The 19,028-nt window shown below is 43.8% G+C and overlaps 1 protein-coding gene across 1 annotated transcript in view; it reads right to left on the bottom strand.

Moving 5' to 3' along the window:
- Positions 1-164: 164 nt before the first annotated feature.
- Positions 165-19,028, bottom strand: part of LOC306706860 (apoptosis-stimulating of p53 protein 1-like) — a 43,568-nt gene continuing 24,704 nt past the window's right edge. Inside the window, 21 exon segments of the mRNA XM_079174092.1 lie at positions 165-1,959; positions 2,547-2,746; positions 2,854-3,020; positions 4,901-5,034; positions 6,166-6,303; positions 6,581-6,619; positions 6,621-6,650; positions 6,652-6,950; positions 7,063-7,100; positions 7,487-7,637; positions 7,944-8,156; positions 8,284-8,505; positions 12,502-12,694; positions 12,811-12,878; positions 17,010-17,138; positions 17,517-17,712; positions 17,829-17,969; positions 18,052-18,213; positions 18,334-18,413; positions 18,613-18,733; positions 18,847-18,903. Coding sequence (XP_079030218.1) covers positions 1,918-1,959; positions 2,547-2,746; positions 2,854-3,020; positions 4,901-5,034; positions 6,166-6,303; positions 6,581-6,619; positions 6,621-6,650; positions 6,652-6,950; positions 7,063-7,100; positions 7,487-7,637; positions 7,944-8,156; positions 8,284-8,505; positions 12,502-12,694; positions 12,811-12,878; positions 17,010-17,138; positions 17,517-17,712; positions 17,829-17,969; positions 18,052-18,213; positions 18,334-18,413; positions 18,613-18,733; positions 18,847-18,903 — 2,820 coding nt within the window. The 3' untranslated portion in view covers positions 165-1,917.

The raw sequence follows: 19,028 nt of genomic DNA, 5'->3' as shown, positions 1-19,028 counted from the left end.
TGTGAACTTTGTTTCCTTCTAAAGTCCACTTTTATTACCAAGGCTTGTTGAATGTGTGTGTGTGTGTGTGTGTGTCTGCGGATGTCAGAGACATTCTATGTTGACTTTTCTTCTTCTTTATGTTTTTATCACACACTGAATCAGTCACAGTGTTTATTCTCGGCAGGGATTATATATTCTTTATTATTATTATAATAATACATTAACTGAATAGTTACAGGTTGCATGTACACAAATGAATGGATCGCACTCCTCACACCAATGTGCCGTTCACACTTCAAACGTCACTCATCCTGTGGCCTCGTATTGCACACGGCACGTGAAAGGAAAACCTTTGTGTGCACTGGGTGGCAGCAGTGAGCGGCGTCAGCACTGACACACACACACATCAATGTGTCTATGAAGAATAAGAACAATAGAAAAAACAAAACAATTGTTTGAATAAAACAACAAATCAGGGGATTAATGCATTCCAACAACTAACAAAATGTGTAACTATGAATACAAAGAAACAGAAAAGTCAAGTTGTTTTCACACTTGAGGCTCTTCATTCACTCTCGGCTAGTTTAGCCTCATGTTAGCACTAACGCAGCGAGCCCAGGGATGATGTGCACTTTATATTTTCAACCTTCTAAACTGAGGTTTGCTTAAAATGTGCTGAGCTGTTTTATAATATTGTTAGTGTTAGAGCCTGAGCATGAGGACCAATATGTGCCGGGCCCCAGTCTGGACCAGGTACTGTGTGTTAATGGCTAAAAGTGGCAGAAGTTTGATTAAAAATGAGGAAAATAGTGTCTCTCCTCCTCCTCCTCCTCCTCCTCCTCCTCTTGTAGCTGCTTTGGTTTCACAAATTCATTTCACAAACACACTTCTCACTTTCTTGTTTTCCCTCTTTCCTCCTCTCGTACCAGCAGCAACCAGTAAACGGTTGAGACATCCTGAACTACTCACAGATGCTTCTTCTTTTTTTTTTTAATCATTTTGTGAAATCTGAATCGAAATATTCTTCTGATGTCAGTTCAAACAAAAAACTTTTGTTTTTTTTCCTCTTTACCCATGCCATGATATTATATTGTCAACATCTGCTCGTGCTCGCGTGGGTTGATGTGGACCTGAGCCACCATGCATCAAAAGCAGGCTGGGTTTTTGTGTCTTCGTCTCGGGGTTGCACTTCCATCATTGTTCCTGACCAACACTGCTCAGAGCTGCTCCGTTTACAACCTGGAAACTTCCTTTAACACACATTCAGCGTCACGCTGTCTCACTTTCCTCTCTCCCAACTTCACGTCCCACACACACTTTCACCTGTAACTCTACTGCATTTAAATCTTCTCACCACACGGTGGGCGGCAGTGTGTCCCGACGACATGCTGTGTTCATTGCAATGCAGCCGATGGGCTCGGCTTCACGAAGATCCCTCGGGGGGTGTTTTGGATTAACACCGTACAAAAATAAAGCGGCATCACTGGGATGAAAGTCAGACCGAGCCTTGTGGAATCCAAGCTCGTGGTTTCATGTTCGGAGCTCGGAGAGCACAAAGCTGCTGTGTATTTTTTTTACATTTCTTTTCTATTCGGCTTCTCTCATGCGGCTGAACTCGTGTGAAGTTGCCAAACTACTGTTGCTAAAAATAAGATCCAGGCAATTTCTTTTTACTGCAGCAACTCAGTGAAAATATATTATGATTCTACCATAAAGTGTCTCCGTGGTTCCAGCATCACATCCAAACAAACAGGAAAACGTTGCTTCATTAGAGGGACGAGCTCCAGCTTTGTTTCCCTCCGTCTGCCTCCAGAACCGCTCCATCCTTTGTTCTTTCTTTCTGGGCTAACGCTTACGCCCACATGCCGCTGTTCTTCTTCTGCTCCGTGTGCATGCGCCCCTCTGCGAGCGTGCACGTGGCTCCTGATCCGGGCTTTAAGCCAGTGAGCGTTGTCTGGGTTTGATCCTTGGATACAGCTGGAGAGGGAGAGGGAGAGAGAGAGAGAGAGAGAGGGAGAGGGAGAGAGAGAGAGAGAGAGAGAGAGAGAGAGAGAGAGAGAGGGAGAGAGAGCAGGGTTATTGCATCATGTTAACATTGTTCTCAAGGTGTCTGAACATCATGAAGGCTGACGGTGTCGGGATAAATTCGTGAATTGAAATTGAATTCTCCCACCCTGTGCTAAACATTTTTGGATATTTTTCTCACAGATCAAGTTGAGATGTTTTTATTTAAGGAATCATTTCTTTTCCTGACTTTATTGTGTTGAGCTGATTACTCACCACAGATCTTGATATGCCTGCTGTGCCGTTGGGCAGAGATTGGACAATCGCTGTTCTTTATATTTATGCATTTTGCACACATATTTTTGTGTTTTGACGGAAACTACTTGACACTGTGCACATTACCCGTTTGCTAAACTGTCCAATGTCCAATCTTAGCGACCATAGCTCGGCACGACAGGCATATCGCGATTTGCTGTCCAACTCTTGTCTCTTGGCCAACTTCTGTGGCAGGCACAAGCAGAGAAGGAACTACGTCAAGGTGTCAGTTGGTGTTCTCTCACCCCCAGCAGGTTCCTGGGTATGTATCCCTCGCGGTCGTTAAGCCGCGCCCACCACCACTCGGTCTCAGTGTCGTCGCGCCGACGCAGCACCGTGAGGGCGTCGCTCTCGCTGAAGGACAGCTCATCGGCATGCTGGGCCGTGTAGTCCCAGAGAGTGTAGACCAAGCCTTTGTTCATCACGCCCAGCTTCTCTTGAACACCTGGGAGAGAGAGATGCAGAGATATAGATATAGATAGATATAGATACAAACAAAGCTGACCCGTTTAGTTTGGTTGGCTCAGCGTGTGTCTGCCTGCGTCTACCCACCGTAGAGGAACTGAGAACACTGTGTGTAGCCCTCCTCCATTTCTTCACATTTGTCCGCCGCGGTTTCAACGTCGCTAATTGTCGTGGCGAAAATGGCGGCCCCCGACTCCACCAGCATCTTACAGAGGTGGACGCTGTTACATGAAGCTGCGCAGTGCAGAGGAGTCCTGGGAGGCACGACAATAACAAAAAGTATGACTTTAAACAGCTAGACAAAGTTCATTCATGAAAGTATGAAGGCGTTCCAGTTATGCACTTGTATCTAAAATCTATTCGGCCAAACCCAATTCATGTCATCAACAAACAGGCTGACATTGAATAGACACGAACTCGGTAATCAGGGGCGTAGGTTTGCATATGGTTCATAGGGACTAGTCACGACCAAAGTTTGGGAAAGACACAATTGTCCCCATCAATATTTTGTTAATTTGAATTGCCTATTAGAAAAAAATATTTTGCACAATATATTTGCAAACTCATTTGTATTATTATTAGTGCTGTGCAAGTCAACGCGTTATTATCGCGTTAACGCATTAATTAATTAACGCCGACAAATATTTATTGCGCGTTTCTTTTATTTTGAAAGTCCGTTGCTCACTGGCAGCGGTGGAGGAATGGAGACTACTGGACATCGCTGCGGTAAAGTCAGCAGACACGCAGATCTCCGTGGTCAACTCAGCAGACAATTACATGTTAGTGACCTATATGCTGAAATTCACGGTAAACGCATTCAAACGGCACAGATCGGGAGCGAGCGAAGGATTTTGAAAGTTAGCGGAAAGATTAACGTGAGACAACATCCGGTTTCTTCAGACTAACATCCGGTTTTCAGAATAAGATGCCAACAAAGTATGAATTATATTCACATTAAGTATAAAACATGCTACCTGCAGGTCGTGAGTTAAAGGGAAAATACACCTAAATTGTGCGTAAAGTGTCTTTAGTCTTTGATCGCTGGGTAACCATCATCACCTCGGAGTTACAGCATTATATTGATGAACAGTAGAGCTGCATTCACATGCTCTGACTGTCATGAAGACAGACATTTTTGCTGAAACGTGCTGAAACATTGTATTCCTGTTGCACAGCAGTGGAACACATTTCACATACAGTCAGCACACTGAGCACAGATAGTGCAAGAAATATAACTGCTACTGTGTAAAGAGAATACTGCTGTTAAAAAGCACCTTATTTATTTAAAGTGTGCAAACCAAATGTTATTGTTAATATAGCAGTAGTTTTAAAATAAAAGTGCGCAATACACTACTTTTGAATTCATTATTGAACTTTGCCATAACAATGCGATTAATCGCGATTAATCGCAAAAAATCCATGCGATTAATCAAGATTAAAAATGTTAATCGTTGCCCAGCACTACTAATAATTGCATAAAGGAGGAAAGCACTTTATTTATAGCCTATTAAGTGCTGCAGAATAGATTTGTGTTTGTCTTTTTTGGCTGCACAACTGGGAAAAGTTTTTTATATATATTTTGGATAGATATACTGTTACTGTATATTGTCATTTTAGCAGAATGTTTTTTTATTCATTTATTTAATTATTTATTATTATTATTATTTATTTGGTGCAGAACACTGTTTTGTATTTAAACTAAGGTTTTATTACTGTTATTATGTTTAAATCAGTTCCAAGTTTCACAAATGTTAATATATTTTAATAAAGTTTGCCTGTTCAACATAATATCAACTACGTTTTTATTATATGGGGGGGGGGGGGCTACTGGCAGTGTCCCTACCAATGCTGAGACCAAACCTACGCCCTTGTCGGTAATTAAATAAAGTAACTTCTGAATGCGCATTAGACTTGGTAATCTCTTCCTTCAATACAGCTCAGGCGGCTGAGTCAAAAAAAATGAATTTGGAAATGCAATTATCTCCGTCATTGTTGCCTCCGAGCTGAGCTCCCGTCTCGCTGCCACGGAGCGTGTTCATTACCCAAAACACCCTCTGGCCCTGCAGCGGCCTTTGTTCTATTATTAGTCCGCGCTATTGAATGCATGATTGAATGGCTGGCTGGAAGTACTGACCATCCGTCACTGTCGGCCGCATTTACATTGACTCCGAAGTCCAGCAGGAACTTAACAATGTGGTGGTGGCCGGCGCAGACGGCATTGTGAAGAGGAGTTATGCCTTCATCGTTGGGCATGCTGGGATTTTCCACCTTGAAGACAGAGATAATCAGAAAATATATGTAAGAGATATTAAGCCTGATGAGAAGGATGACACACAAAAATATCCGTATTGGTCTCAACCTTGAGAAACCCTTCACTTACAGTGAACTGGGGATAGCGCAACACTTTTAGAACGGCTTGGAAGTGGTTGAGTCTTACTGCCTCGGGGGTTTGATGACGTCAAACTGAGCTGGAAGCATCTGCATGTTTCCTTGAGAGTATCAGCGAGAGTTTGCAGTTGGGCGAGTCAGTGAGCCCTTTTGTCCGCTCTCCAACTGAGAGATGTCGGGGATGAGACGGTGGTTTGCCTTTTAAAAAATGTCAGGCTTTGTTCTCAGGAGCTCTGTGCTGCTGTGCTACAGAGTGGAAGTGTGTCCTCAACAATAACTTTCCCCCCACCTGACAACTGAGACCACCTCTCCCCCGACAGACGGAGCCGCTGAGGATCAAAGCTGCTCTGCTTAATACGTGCTGTCGTGAAGGTATTGCAAAGCTTCACAAGCTTCCAGCTATCTGTTGAGGAAATCTGTGTGTTGGGTTTTACATTAAAGGTAATGTTCTTCTATTGAATGAGGAAATGTGTTTCTGCATTCAACACAGAAAGGTTTGGACGACGCAACATTTTAGAAGTTTAGTAAAGTAGAAGTATTAGAAGCAAACTGCGCCCGATGATATTCAGCTCTAAATCGACAGACGGCCCAACATGTGAAGATGATATAGAGATTACCCGTCTTAGAGTTAACAGCATCAGACGTCATAACGCCTACACACTGAACTGTATTTTAATACGTTGTTATTATATCTAAAATATCACACATGTTGACATCGCGGTGACCATAAAACAACATGTTGTGCAGCCCTATTTTGAATTGCCCGTCCATACAGGAAGTGGATTTCTGAGTGTTTTTATCTGTTTTCTTGCAAAGCACCGGCTGGGTTTGGAACCACCACTAATATACGCTTGTAAAGCCCTCTGACTCACTCTAATATTGAGCTGTGCAAATAAACGTGGCCTGGATTTGATTCTCTAGCTCTGCACCCAGTAAACACGCATTCCAAATTTGAAATAAGAGAGTGTATGATAATACAAATACCGTGACAACAACATAATCTTGTGTTACCTCATATATAATCCTCTGCACCAGATCAAACTCTCCCTCCAACGACGCGTCCAGCAGCAGAGCGAGAGGGTTGAACTTCACTCTCAGACCGTGGCCTGTGCGCTCTGAGGACGGCTTCTTCAGGTTGGTTCGCTTCACCTGCAGCACAGAGAGGAGGGGGGGGGGGGGGGGGGGGGGGGGGGGGGGGGGGGGGGGGGGGGGGGGGGGGGGGGGGGGGGGGGGGGGGGACAAGAAAATGAGTTGATGGTGCCGAAGAGGAATTGCTAAGTACGTACTTACTTTGCTTAGTCTGCCACTAGAGCTTTCACAGAGAACTGTCATTTAGTTTAGGTTAGGTCAGGAACGTATTACAAAGTAACACGAGACAGGACAGTTGTAATGACTGTACCCCATCCCAGACGCTATCCTTGCCTACCTTAGGCAGAGAAGGGGGCGCCGGAGGTGATGGAGAGGGGGGAGGTGTGGCCTACAGAGCTTTGTGCAGGGACTAGATCCTCTCTTGTTGTTATTGTTCTGGTCCTCTGGCCTCTCGGGTGCAGCGGGTGGGCCGGTTTGGGCCGGTGGAGACACGTTAATGGCAGGATCGGCTTTTGCCGTCGTCTCTTTGGGCGTTTCTATCGCGACAGAAGGAGGGGACAAGCGGCGGGAGCCCGAGTTCAGGTTCTGAACCTCGCCCTCCGCGGTTCCCACGCTGACGTGCGTGTCACCAGGTTCTACATTTCCATTTGCCGAATGGATGTTGTCCATTTCACCCAACAGGCAGTCAGGCTGGTAGAAAGTATTGCCTGGAATTCAGAAGGAAACTGATTTAAGCATCGCCGAACCCTTAAGATTAAATGGAAACACTATACAAGACTAACTGACGCCACCTTAACTGTCGTCACATCAGTGTCTCACCTGAGCCTCCTTCCATGCCTCCTGCCAATGTGTTGAACCTGCACACCACAACAGAAATCAGCTTTAACCGAGCAGCAGCAACCACATTCAGTTTCACAGAAATGTGTTTTTTATGGTACAGTGCACAGCAGGTTCTAAAATGGTTCGGGGCCAGGGACCCTTCACAGAGGAGGAAACTGCTTCAGGTAAAGAAGAATGAACTTATTGCTGTCTGTCACAAACATATCAGAGTTCTTATTGACCCAAAGCTAACGTGGGTGGGAGTAATGGACACAATAAGCTTGTTTTATTGGAGCAAATGGTCCCCATCAGTAAATATCCACTTTCTAATGAATCATTTAAAGCTTAAATTATTTGGTGGAGCTCCTGACAGAGTGCCACGGAGCTCACTTTGACACTATCTGGTATACAGTGAAGAACTGACCTCTGGTACAGCAGTTTTTGGATGTTTGGCCCCTGTGGGCCCTCAGGCTCGGTGATTGAGCTCCGTTTCTTCAGGGGTCGTGGGGCGTTGCTGAGGCGACGGCGGAGAACCTCCAGGTCAGCATCGCTCTGGTAGCGTAGCTGGGAGTGGGCTGTGGAACGCAGAGGTGGGATTCTGTATCGTTTAAAAACTGCACACCTCTCCTTCCGTTGTTTTGTTTTTTGTAAATTTTGTTAATTGATTTTGCTCAGAGGATTACTTTCTCCAATTTAGTAGCAACAAAAGGAAGCGTGTAAGGAAATGATCTCAAGGCCAATGAGCCCTTTAACTGACAAGAAAATAATGTAACGTTAAAGCAAGTGTAATTTATACTCAAGTTAAACTACAAAATCTAAGAAATCAGATGGAAACTAGATTATGGCAGCACACAGAGTTTGATTTATTTTCTGGTACCTACCCACTGGGGTGAGCTTAGTGGGACTGAGGGGACGAGGGATGTTGTCCACAGTGGGCGGTGGGAGGATTTGCCCATCGCTGCTCCCGCCTCCTCCTCTCCCTCCTTCTTTATCCGTGACGTCCTCTCCTCCTGCTCTTCCTCCTCCTCCCCCCTGGAGGAATGGGACAGGGGACGGAGAGGTGGAGGAGGTTGGGAGGATGGGTTTACCATAGACTATGGAGGGAAAGAAAATGGGACAGAGGTCAGATGGATTATTCATTGTGAACATCAACATAAAAAACATACATCTGTATATGTGGTACAATCTGTAAAAATAGATCTTATTCTGCTGTTAATTTACCTGCTTTGACAGTAGTCCTGTTGCTGAGAGAGCCATAGTTTTTGGCCTGAGGCTGCTGGAGGTACATGCTGTAGATGGAGCTGCTGTTCATAGTGGCGGGGCCCTTCCTGGGGGACTGGGGTCTGGAGGGGTGGTCCGGGACGTAGGGACGTACAGCCACTGCTGGAGGGGGATCTGTCCGCTCTGTTTGTGGCGACAAGGGAGATGGCTGGGAGGTGGAGCCTAAAGGGAGAGACAGTGTAGGGAAAATTTACAATTATATGATCAAATAATATCCAGATGCAACACCGACATCTCCATAACAAAAAAGTATTATTTGCAGTAATATTTTTATTATAGTATTATCACTCCATCCCCCTGAGCCCCAGGCTAAGGACTTCCGTCCTCCGGAGCCCCAGGGTCTCTGGTCCAGTGCCCCCGGGCACCCGTGTCGGAAGCAAGTCCGGCCGTCTGCCGGAGCACCAGTGACCGGGGCCTTCTGCGGTCCCGTGGCCGGTCAGATCCAGAGGCATAGGGGTAAAGAGACATAGAGGACAAGAAAGAGACATAGAGGGAAAGGGACATAGAGGAAAAGAAAGGGACATAGAGGAAAAGAAAGGGACATAGAGGAAAAGAAAGAGACATAGGGGGAAAGAGGAATGGGGGAAAGGGTTATAGAGGGAAAGAGACATAGAGGCATTTGTCCGGAAAGGTCTGGAAAATAAGTGTTCATTGACCACCGCACTCGAAAACTCGAATGAACATTTCACACAAAGAGAGTGTTTTAGGCTTCTCCTGGTCCTCGGTCGGTGTAGCCTGCAGTTGATCGATCTTCTCTCTTTGGTCTACGTAAAAGCTTTGGTAGACGGCATTGTTCTGAATAGCTCTGTTCATTTTTTGGAGTTTCTCCAACTTACCAGTCTTATCAGTCTTAACTTTTAAAATAGAGCGCGGTGGTGGTGTTGGTTCCCAAACCAATCCCTCCATTATGGAGCCCTTTATATACAACCTGACCTCATTTTCACCAAACGAAACCTTACGTGGTTTCTTCCGTACAGGACAAGTTGGCAATTCTGTGGACGTACCAGCTTGCTGTGCATCATCTGGAGGCGTACATGCTTTAACATGTACGCCCTCAGCTGTTGGAGCTTGCGGTGACACCCTTCCCCGTGTCAGGATCCTTTTGATGGGGTTGGATTTGTTTTGAGGATTTACCTCTGCAGACTCAAAAGTCGAGGTTTTGCTGTGAATAGTGTCCTTAGTTCTCTCCATCGTCGAGGTTTTGCTGCGAATAGTGTCCTTAGTTCTCTCCATCACTAATTAATGTCGGTGTCAATGTGTACTCAGTAATGCTGGAGAGTTTTGATATGGTAAGCTCTGAGTTTGCTAATATCTGATCAAAGCTGTTTGATGATGCAATAGAATGGAATTTGGGCTATGATGATGCAATAGAATGGAATGTGGGCTATGATGATGCAATAGAATGGAATGTGGGCTATGATGATGCAATAGAATGGAATGTTATTTTGATCATGTATCATAGCAACTAGCATGTGACACATACACACACACACTACTGATGAAGGCAGTACATACTGCATATTGTTTAAGTGGAGGAAGAGGTGTGTCTAAAAATGATGTCACCATTATCCAAGACAAACCAGAAGACGGCCTCAATTATTCACTTCCTTCAGAATTTTTTTGTTTTTGTCACAGCTTTCTAACAAGTGCATCAATATGAAATTAAAATGTAACTTTTCGATCCAGCCCAATACCAAGATATTTACATTCTAGGACCCAATTATTATGTCTATTCATAGTGGTAATATGGAAACCATTGTCAGGATCACACATTATGGTCTATGAGACGAGTAGTCCCGAAACCATTGACAGGACTAATTCAATGTCACATGCTCCTTTTGTTAGCTTGACCAAGCAGATATCATTTATAACCAAAGTAATAGCAGTGTCAGTACTATGTTTAGCTCTGATACTAGATTGACGTGCTCTTAATATAGAATTTATAATTTGATAGGTATATAATTCATATATAAATAGGTATCATTTGAGCTGATCATTAACCAATGACTCCAGGACCTTAGCAAGACAGGACAGTTTGGAAATTGGCCAAACCTGAGGAATAACTCACAGAGTTTGAAAAGAAATCAGGCTCTAGCTTATCCTCCCCAGTTGCTTTCCTGCAATCGATAGCTTGAAGTGCCTCCCTGAAAGCAGAGGAAGTGAGGGCCTGTAGGGTGAACTGAGAGCTGCAGTTTAAGGAGGGCACCTGAGCTGAAAGCTTATTAAGAGCAGATCCTAAGTACACCATATCAAATTGCCAGTAGCAGCAAAATGTGTGTCTAATGTACGGAAAATCTCTGATGTCTTGTTCATCAAGCAGTCATTAAACTAAACATGAGAAGAAATAGATACGATTTGTTTTTATTTACATTGTATGCTTTCCAAAATGTTTACAGGTTTGTAAAAGAGCTAGAAATTAATTTGATGTGATTAATGCCGTTTGCTATTTTTAACAACGACGTGCATTTATTTCTGAGTTGCCTGAAACTCAGCCAATGGGCTGCTTCACCAGTGTACCTCACTTCAACCCTATTTGAAAGCTGCATGTTTATAAATGAGAGCAAGTTATGATTTTGTCAAATATTCACAATGCCAATTCTACATTTGGTATTTCAGAGGTGTGATGTAAATAAACATACAGCCAGACCTGTCTCTTCTGAAGTTTTCGTTATTTAAGGAAATAATCTGAATTATGTAAACTCTCTTTTAGCCAGGTTTCTGTCAGAACCAGGATATCGGGGTCAGTCTGTGATACAAGAAGTCTCAGGTGAGCTACTTCTAATTCATTACACAGACTTCCGATGTTTAAATGCACGAACTCCAGGCTGTTTCTGGATTTGAAAGCATGTGGGATAAGGAAGACAGCGGTATTGCAGGTGGGGCGCGGGGGGAAATGCAGAATTGTATTCATACCTGCAAACTTGTTGCTTTTCGGCGAAATTCGTCGTTTTGAATCAAAATATATCATCCACGTGAATCGTGTAGATCCGTACAGCTTCCTGCGGTCACAGTGTTTTAGAAATATTGATAAGGCAGGGTATGCTAAATGCTGCCTCTGCTCCAAGGAGATGAACTACAGCAACAAGGCTCACGTGCCCTCTCATCACACTGCAGACACTGTTCACTGTGATGACCACAGCCAGTGTACTAACAGTCCCACGTGCAGTTAAATCACAGCTATTATTTTACTCTTGATAAGCTACCTTAGCCAGAGTAGATTATCATTTTCATTTAAATAATTGAACTGGATTGAATGCATATTAATTGAAAATAGAAGATAGGCCACAGCTGTACAGTAACAGTTAATATGAAGATGTACAGTAATGAAAACTAATCACTTTATTTGTACAGGCGATGGTTCTCGCTACTCTTGCTATCTTTGTTTTTATATGACTAAAACTTTTAAAGGTTAATAATAATAAAGCTGAAATACTGATTAATAACTGAATAATAAATTAGTTTTTTGCTTAAAGTAAATGTCTTATCACTTCATTTTCTTCTCAGAGTACACCAGAATGCTACATATTTAAAATAAAATTCTCCTGGTGTGTGTGAGTATATGGTGTCACAAAATGTTATTTCAATAAAAGTTCAAAATGGACCATTTTGTTACAATGATGTTGGGGCGGTGGGGCATGAACATTTTTCGTCCTCCAAAGTGGGGCGCGACAGAAGAAGTTTAAGAACCACTGGGTTAACCTAACCAATCCAACCAACAAAGGCAACGAGTTGTCAGAGCAGGATTCGTCAATTGATTGGACAACTGAAGAGGCAAGTGTTAATGTGGAGCACTGAAGCGTACCTTAGTGTAATTTAAAAGATTTTCAATGTCATGGCTGAATATTAAGCTGATTTCGACAGAGGATGAGGCCTAACCCTCCCGCGAGATTTTAGAACGAGACTGAACAAAAGTGTTTTATTTCTCTATAGGGTCCTTCCTATAATGTTGTTAGACACGGTAGGGAACAGGCCGAAGTCTTACATTGCAGCCCGTTTAATGGCTGCCGGCGGCAGCGTTCCAGCTCAATACTGGACCAGTTTGAATTGAATTCATTTGAATTGTTGTCCACATTTGTCACGTAGTCGAGAAAAAACATGGAGAAAAAAAAGAAAGGTTCAGGTGGAAAAATGTTCCCTTTAAGTGACTCTTTAAATTACCTTGAATTGAACTTGGAGGGACGGAGATCCGTTGCTGTATTTGTTGTAAAGCAGAAGATGATGAGGAGGAGGAGACATTGGATCGGGGCCAGCCCAGCGTACCAGGGGCAGAACGGGGCAAGGAGCTGGTGGCACAGTGATGCCCGGCCGCCTGGTGGTTGGCACTGGGGTACGTACCATAACCAGAGGTAAGCTGGTGAGAGGGAGAGACATTGAAATGAAGAGTGACTCGAAAATCACTGCAATTACTATTTTCATGATAACTTTCACTATTATCTCCCCATGTCTTGTGTAGAAACAGTACAGTACCTGTTCTGGACTGTGGGTCCTCCAATCTGATGCATTCTTACTGATGCTAGGCCACGACGCTTCATTAGCTAAACACAGAGAGAGCATGTGTTGAGAAAGATTCAAATGAGAGAAGCAATTTAGGAGAGGAAGAGGCAAAGAGACACAAACTGAAGGGAAAACAACAAAGTAGCATGTATGTTAGAGGAGGTTGAAGTAGGTAAGATGTAAGATAGAGTTGGAGAGTAGGCGGCCCCTCGATATGAAGGTAAGTTCATATGTTACGCTGAGAAGAAGTTGGAAGAGGTAGGGATGCTAATTAGTGGCCTAAATATTTAACACTAGCGGCCAATTCATCCAATTGTGTTGATGGTACCCATTCCACTGTACTAATCTTTAACATGTTACCCGTCACTAACCAGGCCTAACTACCCACACAACCAACATCCCTGCATCCTATTTCCTTTACGACAGACAAATGACTCAAATAAAACCATATTATTATCTGAACATATGATTTATTCCAAGAAAAACATAAAGATGACCTTCAGGCTTTATTACCTAGTATCACATAACAATTATGCAATATTTGAAACAGACTCCATGTCATCAAGTTATTTATAATCTGAATGAGCTTTCAGTTGTTTCGCCTCAACAAAGCAAATGCTGTAAAGCAAAAATACAAGTGGTAAATTGCTTAACAACTACTCCACATGTTAACATTGGTGATTACAGTGTATTCTCCACTGCAAACGTGTGTTTAGCGTTCTGTAAGTAGCACAGAGCTGGGACTAAAGTATCTGATCATGTGCCTGGTTGCTAAATTTATGGGTGGACTGTATCTGATAATACAAAAACAAACAAACAAACATAGTAACTGGCTATTGCAGTCTGCTAGTCTCTGTTTCAGTTAGAAAGCTGCTACCTTGAAGCTTTCAAAGTGACATGGCTGACGATGCTAAAACGCTGAGCTCTTAGAAAAGGAAGCTTGCTAGCTATGAAAGATAGCAGTTTAACCCAGGCTCCTTCTCCACAGAGGTGGTGTTGCATAACTAAGTGGCCCAGTTCAATGTCGATCACTAAAATCTTGATCCACTGTTGCCTATTAACTAGTGACGATCCTGGAAGTCCGGGGTCTAGCTTAATGCTCTACAGTCTCACGTTACCTTCATATAAACTAAAGACTGAATCTTATCACAAAGCTTTTTAGTTCTGATGAAGAAAGAAATAATAACACACCATGTTAGCGTGCTAGCAGGCTTTTTAAGACTGATACCAATATTGTCCTGAAGCTTTTGGCTGCCTTCATGTCTACATTAATATCTACAAAGTCTTTGTGTGAGCAAGAAAAATAATATTTAACACGAGTCTACGCCCATGCTGCACTTTGGCCCGGCGCTGCTATGAGCTAAATGTTAACTTCAGCATGCTAACATGCTCCACTGACAATGTTAATATGGTAAAGGGTGTTAGCACTGAAAACAAAGTAGAGCTGAGGCTGTTGGGAATGTCACTAGTTTTTCAGGTAGTTGAGGGCAAAAGTAAGTATTGGAAGAGTTACAATTTGGACCTGGTGATGGCGCAGTAAAAGTCAGGGGATCACCAAAGTTATTACAATAGATATTTGGGCCAAACAAATGGACAGACAAACATTGCCATCTTCAGAGCCACGTCGCCGGACCGGCTAAAAATAATTGAAAAAGTCCATTGAGGGAGACGTTGGACACAGGTGGCTATAATTCAGCGTCTCTTGTCAAAGTGTCATTTTAAGCTGTTACCTATAACCATTCGGTGTCGCTGTCGGCGGTACAGCCCCGTCACAGTTCTGGCACATTCCAGACTAATACTGATTAACTAGAGAACCTGGGAGTCCTGCAGTCAGGACGCTGTGCAAAGCGGTCGCTGCCGCTGTAAACTGTTGACCTCGGGATGAAAAACGGTCACGACAGGAAACAAACAAACAGCTCTGTGCGAGGTGGAAACTTGGCCATCTGCCCGATCGCCAGATTATAAGCAGTCACGCAGTGTCTTAGAGGAAAGACAGGACAGTGTTCAGCACTGGCACCATCACAGTACGTCCTGAGGACTAAGGTCAGGGTTGAGGGTTTGTAGAAGCCAATCACACTCATCACTACTCACGCCTCTTCTTTAGGTAACATGTAATGTGAGTTTTTAAAGGCCAATCTTATGGGGAATATGAAATATAATTTAGTCAAAACAAGACACACTAAATAGTGAGACTCTCGATAATAATAAGAAAACACAATCATACATATTTATGTTACGCTGATCTGATGAATGTCTCATAGTTTACTTAAATCACTGTATAATTATAGTCATAAGCACCCATTGGTATTCATAATGCTTTGTAACAATAACCATAACGCATTTCATAATGACTTGTAAGGTCAGTTATCATAGAAGTTGCTTGTCACTGACACGTCTATGATGCATCATAAACATACTTGTAATGCATTAAATGATTATACTGCCTATAGTATACGATGATCATGCATTATTTGGCATTACCAAAGGATGATCATGAATTACAACTATGGAAATCATATTACATAATGATCCTTCCAAAATAAAATGTTGGGTAAGTGTTAAGTGTTATTATGATATATAACCTTGTAAGCCATTATAAATTGGTGCTGTGATTATTGACATAAATATCTCTGGGTGCTTATAACTATGATTATACAGTGCAATAAGAAGATTATAAGGCGAATAAGTATATTTCCCAAAGTGTCGAAACAGTTCCTACAAAATCAATTCACATTTAAAGATGAATCAATACTATTTTGAACACTGCATAGTGCGTACCGTAATCAGTTGCACCTACCTATCGTATCACAACACCGACTGGAGCGGATCAGATTGTTAAAAAAAGGACAAGTTTATCTGAAGCATCAGGCTTTTTGAAGCGTGTCCTATTGATCATTAACCATGCCGACAGGACATTAAAAAAGTGAGCATTCGTTTCAGAAACGTGGCCCCTGGGTACTGTGACAACTTTCCAGCAAATATTAGTTCAGGTCATTGGAATACGAAACCATTTCTCTCAATCCTGCAGATTTCCAATGAATAACAAAAATGATTCACTTCTAATGCTCATGTGAATCCATGGAATTGTGACTGCTATGCTTATACTATACTAGCATTCATAGAGTATAATAGCTACACACACACACAAACACAGCACTCATCCTGTTTATAGCTACAAGCGTACCTCAGACTTCCTTTCATTTCTGTGTTGTGTCATTTGTTTGACTGTTGACACGATTTACAACTATGCGATTTCCACATTACATAAGCTGGGACAAAAAAATAGAGCCGTGGCATTTGCTCTGGCATTCAAGAGCACAATGGGACTTGTATCAGTGCTGGTTCGAGACACTTATACCCAGTAGTTCATCTAAGTGAGTAGAAATACTTGGCCGCTTCCAGCCTGCGTGTACTGATGGAGTACTAGAAGTGTCTGGCGGGCATGCTGCAGAATGAGAGAGGCCTGGTACAACATGGTCAGTGGTTAATGAGGCACGGCTATGTTATGTTGACAAAAGGGGATTCTAGCTATATGGAATGGATGTTGACATTAATAAGTTAAGCTAGTGTGATTATTAACCAGACTCAATAATGTGCCATGTTAGAGGAAGGGTTCCACATTTTGGGTAATACACTTATTCGCTTGCTGAGCGTAGGCGGGGGAGAAGACTGACACCGACCTCATATAATGAGAAGCTCCAGCCACCTGATGTTAGCTTAGCTTAGCGTAAACAGTCGAGAAGAAACAACGGAATGTGTCTCAGTCCGGACTGTGGTTTGCCCCCGGTTTATTTTCTTACGCTGGGCTTCCTAACCCTGAGCAGCTGCAGGCTATCAGGTGTCATGTGACTCATGTCTGTGACCCTTACATTCTGAGGTTGTTTTCTGTAGCTCATTCAATTATGTTCTCCTAACCATCTGTTCTGATTAGTCAGACACAAACACAAACCAAGAATGCACTCGTTGACTCAAACTAAGAACATCTCTGCCTTGGGATGAAGACTCAATAAAGCAAACATATGTTTAAGAAATATTATCAACAGACCCACTACACGTTAAAGTGCAGATGAAGGGGGGAGGAAGCAGGTGCTGCTAATCCAACACCGATGGAGCTAGGGAGGGAGGGGGGGGGGGGGGGGGGTAATGTTCTCTAGCGCCTTCTAGGGACTCACTGTTGTTACTGTCGCCCCCCTGAGGGGACCGAGGGCCCTCCCACGTCTCAGTGGGCTCTGACAGGACGATGTCTAAATCTGACTCTTTCCATTGGCCGGGAGGCTTCCTGCTGCCACTCCTGTCCTCTTCTGCATGGCCACACCCACCACGATAAGACGGTAACGAGACCAAACCACGACAGTAACAGCCACCAAAAACGACATCAACACGAACATCATCGCCGTCGCGATGATGTCACAAAACAGTAACAGGAACAGTCACAACATTAAGCACAACCACCATCAACATTAAGACGTGACACAACCACAACCACAACAACAACAACAGGGAAGGGAAGAGGAGAAAAAGGAGCCAACACACAGAAAAAGGAAATAGACAGTAAGTTAGAGCCCAGACAGATATATGAGATAAGATATTTATGAAGCTTTGAAATAAAAGGCGGCAAACAAATGATACAAGTCTAGCTCAGTGCCTTATGAACCTCAAACTAAAGGAAATGTACCAACCTGAGAGAGAGCGGATGTGGCTGAGCGGCGTGGGTTTGGGCGGTGGGTCAGCTGGCAGGGTGTACCCCGCCTCCTGTCTCCCCTCTGCCGGGACCTGGATGTAGGGGCAGACGGCCGCCACTCGGCCCGAAACGCCAGCACCTGGGCGGGAAGAGATCTGAGGCGAGGACGGGCCTCCTCCGTTCATTCGGCTCAACTGAGCGCGTGCAAAAACAGACGGACAGTATTAGATCTCAAGCTAACTTCAAACCAAGCGTCAAGAGAAAGAAAATACAATAATGAGGTGAGAAAGACTGAAGTGAAGTTGTGTACTTCTGCTCTCTTCTTATGCAGCCGTTCTCTCAGGTCTCCGATGCGTTGATCCATCACCGTCACCTGGGCGTTCCTCTTGTTCAGCAGCTCCTTGTTCTGGGCCAGCTTGCTGCTCTGCTCCACGTTGTGGCGGTTACGAGCCTGAAACGCACAGCGTTAGAAGTCTCACACTTTTCTTCCCAATGCTGGTAGAAAAAGGGGAATTACGAATCGGATCATTTACCTGCAGCTCCTGGTAGAGTTTCCTCAGCTCCAGGGCCGCGGGACCAGACAGGGGCGATCCTTTCTGGCCAGCGGGTGGTGCCCCCTGGGACCCGGTGTGAGTCGGTGCAACGGGGTGCAGCTGAAGGCGACCCCTCCTCAAATCCTCCAGCTGCTGGGTCAGCTGGTGAGACCATTTAGAGAGAGCTGAACATGAACCCGACTTGAAACTCATTTTTGCTTGATTTTGACTGTTATCCAGAGGCCTCCCTCCACCTCAGTGACAAACAAGCCCCCACATTACCTGGTCGACTCGGACCACAGCAGACTGCAGCTCCGCCTGCTTCTCCTGAAACAGGCCGCTAACATGGTCGATCTCTGCAGCTGCACACAGAAACAGACAGTAAAAAAATGAGAAAGAAATAGTTCAAGTCAAATGAGATCACTACCGTTGTCTTTGCCTACTAATTAAGCACAGGGTTCCCCCATACCACTCACTGTTATACTATTAATACGCAATCATAAACTGCAGTGTCTGTAACCCATAGTTCTACTGTGATCTCTGCAGTGTGGTTCGGCTCACAGAGGTTTCCGTTGATCAGTTTGCTGTAGTCGACTTGTCCTCTCATGGCTCGGATCTTCTTCAGCTTGGCTTCCTGAGTGTCCACTCGCTCCTTCAGCCGCTGCAGCTTCTCAGCTTCAGACTAAACAAGAGGGCGAAGAAGAAAAGACACAAGCTTAAATAAACGTTTGCATTTTCATCTAGTGCCTTGTATTTTTTTTTTTTTAAAAGACCGATAAAAGACAGACGGCGCACCTGTGTCTGTCCCTGATTAGATCTGCCTCCCTGGTGGAGGTACCTCAGTCTCTGCTCCTGGAAGAAGAAAAATAAAAGGTGAGGACTTATAGAATTTGGAGATTTTAGCTCATTTCCAGACACATTTTCAGTTGCCGTGATGTTCATGGAACACTATTTTTTTGAGTTTCGAGGACACGTTC

The sequence above is a fragment of the Pholis gunnellus genome (assembly GCF_910591455.1).
Source record: "Pholis gunnellus genome assembly, chromosome: 15".
Lineage (NCBI taxonomy): Eukaryota > Metazoa > Chordata > Actinopteri > Perciformes > Pholidae > Pholis > Pholis gunnellus.
Note: the sequence above shows the minus strand (reverse complement) of the source record. Positions and strands in the feature narration are given on the sequence as shown.